Raw genomic sequence first — 7904 nt, forward strand, 5'->3', positions numbered from 1 at the left:
TCTTACACCATTGGTGTAAGACATTAAAACTTATCAGGGGTTTTAAATGTCTCATGGTGTAAGACATTGAAATTTTTTATTAATAACTACAATTGGAAGACATTAAAAATGGTGGAAGACGTTGGAAATAGGCTGAGAAGTGGCCATGGGGACATCCAACGTCTCCCACTGGGAGACGTGGGACACGTGGCATCTCCCAGTGGGAGACGTTGGATGTACCCCCGTATACATCCAACGTCTCCCACTGGGAGACGTGCCACGTGTCCCACATCTCCCACACTACAAGAAAATGGGGTCTTTACCTACCAATTGTAAGTGTAGGTAAAACTAGCCTAATGGTGGGTAATATGGTTTACCTACAAATATTGAATTGGTAGAGATTGGTAGGTAAAGATTAGTGGGGAAAGAGTCTTTACCTACACTTATTAACATTGGTAGGTAAAAGAATCAGTGGACCCCACTAAGTTATAAATCAATTGATGAGTCATCAGATGACGTGTTTGATGACATGGCATCCTACGTGTATGCTGACATGGTTTCTATAGTTTTATGTGCTGATGACATGGCGTCCTATGTGGCATCATATGTGGCATCCTACGTGGCATCATATATGGCATCCTACGTGGTGTCATTTTATTAGCCCACATAGCATTATTTTATTGGTCTGTTACACAATTTATATTTTGTTGAAATTTAATGGTTATGTGTAGGTAAAAGATAATAACAGTTATTTATAAATGTTCTATATTAGAAATAAACTAGAAAATAACCATACAAGAATAAAATGTTTAATGCTAAAATTCTTTATAATGTTCAATACTAAAATAAGTCATAAAGTTATCATTTTAAGGTTACCCCTACCAAAATAAAAAAAACTTCATAAAGTTCATTCCTTAGTAAATTAATGTAAATAAACTAAGAATCATCTTGTGACTCCCGAACTGAAAAAGATGGCGACTCTCTTAAATTTGCATTTGTAGCTTGGTCTGTTGGAGGTGGTGGAGGCGGTGCCATCAAATTGTTATGACGAAGTATATCCACAACCACACTAAGTTGTTCATTAGTAGCATTAAGGCGGGAAGTTGTATCATTAAGTCGTTCAACTAACTCTTCATAAGTTGGTTGGTTACCCACAATATTTTCACGATGTGAAGTAGAAGTTGTGACACTAGGTGACCGCCCCCACCCTCGCAAGTATACCGAATCACGTTCAAGTACACACTCCATAATCTCTTTATCAGACAGTTCTTCTGGAGGATGTTGACCCCTTAACTCCATCATTTTATCCTAATAATATATTTAATTAATTATTAGTAAGAAATATAATAAATAAAAATTTAAATTACTTACATATAATGGCTCGAGCTCTATTCCAGTCCATCCTTTCTCAGCATCATAATGCTTTAGACGCCATGTCTCAATTTGACCGGTAGGAGAAGTTAACACCATTCCACGTCGAATGTGATGTCGTGGTGTGGAGACTGAACCATTTTTTGACTCCCATTTCCTCTTTGATCGATTGGTAGTATTCTTTAATGCTCTTTCCTGAAGAAATAAATCCAAATAAAATTTATTAGAAAATTTTTTACACAACCTTTCTTTTGAACAACACAATGTCTATTTATTACGAACTTTATTGAACAGTTTAACACTAAAATCTGTAAATCAAAGACAAAACAAAATACTAGAAAGAGTAGATGTTGTTTATGTAGGGCCAAATACTAGAAAGAGTAGATGATGCCAAAATAATAACATTAGCTTTCATTTTTTCATTCAAACATTTAACCAAACACCTTAACTACATCAACTACATAGTTAGAAAAAACTTCATTCCCACAACCAAAATGAAATAAACACAACAACTGATTGGGTATCACAGTCAAAGAAAGACAGAAATTTCAACAAAGAGGTCATCTATAGCCAATACAATATTTCAAAATTAAGCAGTAGTTCGACATTTGTGGACAATCTTGGAAACATACAACAATATAAATTCAATAAAACAGAAAAAATATCAAAAAGCTAGATGTTAAGGACAATAGTAATATGCAAATAGTATGTCCGGTCTCTTGTTCCTATCATAATAGCAATATTATGATAAAAAATGTTACCTTAAATTCAGAAGAACACCAACGATCACACAAAATCATCCAATCTTCTTGATGTTCTTCTTTTAAGTCTGGATGACGTTTGCTCTTGGCCATCTCAAGATCATTTTCTCCTCCAATTTATTTGAAATATAAGTGCAGCTTGTACTTATGACCCTTCCAAGCTTTTCTCATTTGCTCATCAATGCATTTTTTAGTTGTCTCATCATTCAAGTTGATGTCAAAATGTTCCTATAACATAAAACAATATTAATTATAAATATTACAAATATAAATGTAATATTGTGAAATGACTTACCAAAAGATAGTGTCGCAATGGAGCTCTCACATCTTCAGGGACCATTCTCCACTCTTTATAATGAAATGTACCATGATTCCGAATATTGAATCCAATCTCATTATTAAATTTCTCAGCATTAGTACAAATTGGTTGACGACATTCCGCATTAAAAGTCACTGACAACTTTCCAGTTGATGATGCCTTAGCTATAGTTGCAGTTGTCAAGCCGCGAGTAACTCCACGTGGCTTAAAGGAAGATGTTTGTCCTACAATACAATATAATCTTAATTAAAATAAATAGAAATTTAAAGAAATGAACATGAAAGACATTAAATTTACCATATGGAACTTGGGAAGATTGATTATCATCTTCGGTATCAAAATGGGTCGTCACATTGACTTGTTCACCCTGTACAGTAGGGTGTGTGGAGCCTTGAGGGTGTTCTCTCTCTACATTAGATTGTGTGGTGGTTCTAGGTCGTTGACTTAGTGCCATAGATCGAGTGGTGTGACAAACTTGTTGATTCTCTAAACTCGACCGAGTAGTGCGAATTACCTGTGTAGGTGGAGCAGGAGGATCAATGACTGGTTCAACTTGTTGATTCTCTATACTCGACCGAGTAGTGCGAACAACTTGTGAAGGTGGAGCAAGAAGATCAATGACTGGTTCAACTTGTTGACTTTGAGTAGTAGATCGAGTGGTGCGACGACCAAGTGCCATGACTAAAATTCTGTGAAATAAAACAAAGAAAATGATTAGTAAATAAATATTTACAAATATTAAGAAACTAACTATGAATTAAGAATATGGATGTCTATATATCTTGTTTCATCTCAGTTTTTGCAAACCTTAGTTTCTATACTTGTATTTCTGTTTGTGTACAGGATGCTTGGCTAGTTGGCTAGTTGGGGAAGAACATTTGTAGACAAATTTCACGAGGCACTAACTGATCAATGACAAGATGACTAACTATGAATTAAGAATCTGCATCATCATCACATTCTGATTCTGTAGAACTTTTAGTGTCATCACTTGAGAGAAATGTTTCATTATTACAGAATATATTTCCTTCATCAAAATCTTCATCTAAGTCACTATCCTTGTCAACATTTTGATTTTGGTTTAAAAATAAATCAACAACAAGTTGGTCTGAAAGAGTTACAGAAGGAACATCTAATCGAACTAAAGATGAACTTTCAATGAAATACTCAGTTGGTTGAAAAGGTGGAAATTGAAATGATTCTTCTTCTTGAAACACATCATTATTTACTGCCTCTTCCATAATTTCAGGAATGTCATAAATAGATCGATGATTTACTTTTTGAACAATCCGCCAATTTGAACCACGCTTCATATCAAGCAAATAGAAAACTTGTTGTGCTTGAGTTGCCAAGATAAATGGTTCATTAGAATACCAATCAGTAGATGTATTGATGGAAGTCAAATTATGATCCACAACAATTGATCTACCTTTTGGATTGGAGTTATACCACTTACAACGAAATAAGAACACCTTCCGATCTAAAACGAATGACAACTGCAAAATCTCAATCAAGACACCATAATATAGGATATTAATATTGTCATGATCACCTTCAGTGCAAATTCCAGAACATTGTGTCTTAAGAGTATCTTCACGCTCTTTACATCGAAATCGAACACCATTTACAATACAACTTTGGTAGGTGTTGTGCCGTTCAAGTGGACCTTGAGATAAATAGTACAAATCATCATTGGCAAGAGGTGATTTTTGAACTCACATTTGAGACACCTATAGTATGAAAGAATTTGAATTATGATGAATGATGTCACAACTTAAGAATTTAGTAAGAAACAATTAATGATAATCCCTTACTTTATTCTTAAACCAAGAAGGAAATTGTTCTTTGTGCTATAAGGCAACTTCTGAATCTGAAAGACCTTTTTCTTCCAACAACTTTATATGATCACTACATTCAAATTCATTTCTATGAATAAGTAAATGATATTTTGTTGATATAATTTAGAAGAAGAAAAGAAATTGTTACTTACTCGATAAAATCTTGGATATCATCTACAGAATTGTTCAATATATACCATTGAACGACTTTTCTCCAATTTTGAAGCAATTTGATAGTAGATGCCCCAAATGGACGAACATTGGAGTTGAAAACATCTAACTTATGATTTGGAGAAGGTATATCCCAATTACGCTCGGGTCTTGTGAATCTTGTCTCTATGTTAGAAACATATCTTGACAAGAAAGTTACAGCATCATCTACAACAAAAGCTTCCGCTATTGAACCATCAGGCCGAGACATGTTTCTCACATATTTCTTGTACAAACCCATATGGCGTTCTGTCCCAAACATCCATCTCGAAGCAACTGGACCACCTAATAACACTTGATCGGGTAGGTGAACACAGAGATGAACCATTTTGGTAAAAAATGATGGGGGGAATATCTTTTCCAACTTGCACAAAATTATTACAATTCCATCTCTCAATTGTTCTATGTCAGAAATTTGTAATGTTTTTGCACAAATTTTTTGAAAGAATTGGCAGAGTTCAATCAAAGTACCACGAATGTTGTCTGTCAGAAAAGGAAGTAATGCAGCTGGTAATATCTTATGAAGTAAAACATGCCAATCATGAGTTTTCATTCCTCCTAGTTTGTCATTATCTGTTGCACATCGACTAATATTCGAAGCATATCCATCTGGTAATCTAACACTTTGAATGAATTTACAAAAATCTTTGCATTCTTCTCTCGTCAAAGTGTAACTAGCATAAGGTTTTTCAAGCTTGTTATTAGAAGGGTCCTTCTTCAGCCAAAGCTCTTCACGAATATTAAGATTTTGCAAATCCTTACGAGCTTTTAAATTGTCTTTCGATTTACCTTCAATGTCTAAAAGTGTTCCAATAATGTTATCACATACATTTTTCTCTATATGCATCACATCAAGATTGTGACGCAGCAAGAGCTTTGACCAGTATGACAATTCAAACAAAACACTTCTTTTACACCAATTCAGCTCTTTCTCTCCACGCTTACATTTTCTAGAAGAATTACTTGGTGCTTTACCAGGAGTATGAATAGGAATTTCTTCCAATTGCTTTAAAATGTCATCACCAGTAAAAGTTCTAGGAGGGCAACGTAATTCAGTAGATCCATCATATTCTTTACTTTTTCTCCAAGAATGGTTTCTTTTCAAATAACATCGATGTCCCATGAAACATTGTTTGTCAGTAATTCTTCTAGATCTTGTATCTTCAAGACAAACAGGACATGCTAATTTACCAGTAGTTCTCCACCCAGACAAGTATGCATAAGCGGGAAAATCACTAATTGTCCACAAGACTGCAGCTCGAAGTTTAAACATGCATTGACCATATTGACCAAATCATATGCATTGACTCCATCCCATAACTCTTTAAGCTCTTCAATTAATGGCTTCAAGAACACATCATAATCTTTTCCAGGAGATTTAGGACCTGGAATTAACAAAGACATGAGATAGTTTGTTCCATTAGGAGACCCGAGGTGGCATATTGTACGAAATTAATATCACTGGCCACAAACTATAGGTTGATGTCATATTAGACAAAGGGTTAAACCCATCTGACGCCAACCCCATTCGTACACTCCTGGAATCAGCTGCAAAATCAAGATAAACATTGTTGAAATGCTTCCAAGCATCCCCATCAGCAGGATGACGTAAAATCCCAGCTTCATTTTTTCTTACCTCTTTATGCCATCACATATCTTTAGAAGTGTGCTTCGAACTAACCAATCGCTTAAGTCGTGCCTTGATTGGGAATCATCTAAGTCGTTTATGTGCGATTTGATTTCGTACATAACGACTAGACTTGCATACAGGACATGACACTGCATTTGCATTCTCACCATAAAACAATGCACAATCGTATTGACAAACATCAATTTGCTCATAGCCTAAGCCCACCTCACAAAGAAGCTTCCTCGTCTGGTAATAATTCCCTGGGCACTGATTACCCTCGGGCAATATCTCTCTCAAACACTCCAAAAGACCGTCGAATGATTTATCTGTCCATTTGTTAAGAACTTTGAGATTCATCAACTTCACCATCACGCTTCAGACAGAGAAACCTTTACAATTATTGTACAAAGGCTTATGAAGTGACTCAAACAATGCATCATACTTGTCATCCACATTAAGTGGAGATTCATCATTGAAGTCACTAGTTGGACCAATGTCAAAATACTTACTACCAATAGCATCATGAAGACCTGCCGCCAAATCATCACGTTGATCTGAATCTTCAACATTATCCTCGGTATCGAATAATCCTTCATCTTCTACTTCCTCTGCTTGCTCACCATGGTGATACCACCTTGTGTAAGTACTAAGAAATCCATGAGTGATCAAGTGCACCTTTATCACATGCATGTATTGTGATTTCTTATTCACGCATCGACAACAAGGGCATAGAACCATCCCATTAGAGGCCATGGAGTGTCTTGCAACACTAATGAATTCATTCATTCCAGCAGCATATTCTGCTGAAAGTTTATTTGGAATATTTATCCAATGACGATCCATGAACCAACAAAATGGTGTCCCTTGTTGTAGTTGGTAGAGCTGATGATGAACCCAAATTCTAGAAAGAAGACATAGGAGAACAAGAGCAAGAAAAAGAAAAAGAAAGGATGGTAAATATTAAAGATTTTTCTCTTTTGCAGATTATTATAATTGGAATAGGAAAATAAGAAATAAGAGAGAGTGGGAGATTGATTTGGGGGAAGTGAAATGAAAAAGGAAAGGCTAAAAAGGATGAGGAAAACAATGAAAATTCTGGCGTGATAGCCTTTCATTTGAGGATTCTGTAACAACAAACAAAGATGATACAAAAAATAGACTAAACCAGTAAAACTACATTCAAATAGACTTAGAAATAAAGAAATTTAAATAAAAGGTTCAGCTACTTGGAGCAGCTAAACAGTTGAGTTCTCATAGGGCTGTTTTGGCAATTATATTTACTTGTGAATGGACAATAGAGTGAAATTTGTTATGGAACATGGTCATATTTTAGTCACAGGGGCACTAGAAGTTGTCGGGATTACTTTTAATAAGAGATTTTCATACTAGACGCAATTCCTACATAAGAAAAGTAGAAATAATTAAGGTAATTAAACAACAGATGATCATGAAATTATTCACTTTTTAAAATTAAACCCCAGTTCTTTCTTCTCAATAATACATCACAACCCTGATTTTTTATTTTTTTTGTTACAAAGACATGATGATGATCCCTGTTGTAAATGGTGAGAGTAGGAATTTCAAAACGTGATAAGATCAAAATTCAACAAGGCACAGAAAGGATGATACGAATGACCAATAAATTAATGCCTTAAATAATGTTTAGCATATATACCAAAAACAACAACAATAATAATAATAAGAATCTCGATTTGATGATCACCATAGTTTCCAATCATCAAGTACAAACATTTCTCAAGAGCACTAGTACTAGTAATACTATATATATATATAGT

The 7904-nt window shown here is 34.8% G+C and overlaps 2 protein-coding genes across 2 annotated transcripts; both read right to left on the reverse strand.

The window, feature by feature from the left end:
- Positions 1–785: 785 nt before the first annotated feature.
- LOC133784559 (uncharacterized) lies at positions 786–3035 on the reverse strand. The gene is made up of 5 exons (XM_062223853.1): positions 2728–3035; positions 2407–2654; positions 2112–2339; positions 1351–1545; positions 786–1287 (listed from the first exon to the last, which is right to left on the reverse strand). The coding sequence occupies exons 3-5, from the start codon at positions 2202–2204 to the stop codon at positions 916–918; spliced, it is 660 nt and encodes a 219-aa protein (XP_062079837.1). The 5' UTR covers positions 2205–2339; positions 2407–2654; positions 2728–3035; the 3' UTR covers positions 786–915.
- A 330-nt stretch (positions 3036–3365) lies between these two features.
- Positions 3366–6477, reverse strand: LOC133786258 (uncharacterized). Its single transcript, XM_062225457.1, has 7 exons — positions 6247–6477; positions 5952–6114; positions 5750–5863; positions 4421–5639; positions 4245–4325; positions 4064–4160; positions 3366–3926 (listed from the first exon to the last, which is right to left on the reverse strand). Exons 1-7 carry the CDS (start codon positions 6475–6477, stop codon positions 3366–3368), a joined length of 2466 nt encoding a protein of 821 aa, XP_062081441.1.
- Between the last annotated feature and the right edge of the window lie 1427 nt (positions 6478–7904).

The sequence above is a fragment of the Humulus lupulus genome, chromosome 6 (assembly GCF_963169125.1).
Source record: "Humulus lupulus chromosome 6, drHumLupu1.1, whole genome shotgun sequence".
Taxonomy (NCBI): domain Eukaryota; kingdom Viridiplantae; phylum Streptophyta; class Magnoliopsida; order Rosales; family Cannabaceae; genus Humulus; species Humulus lupulus.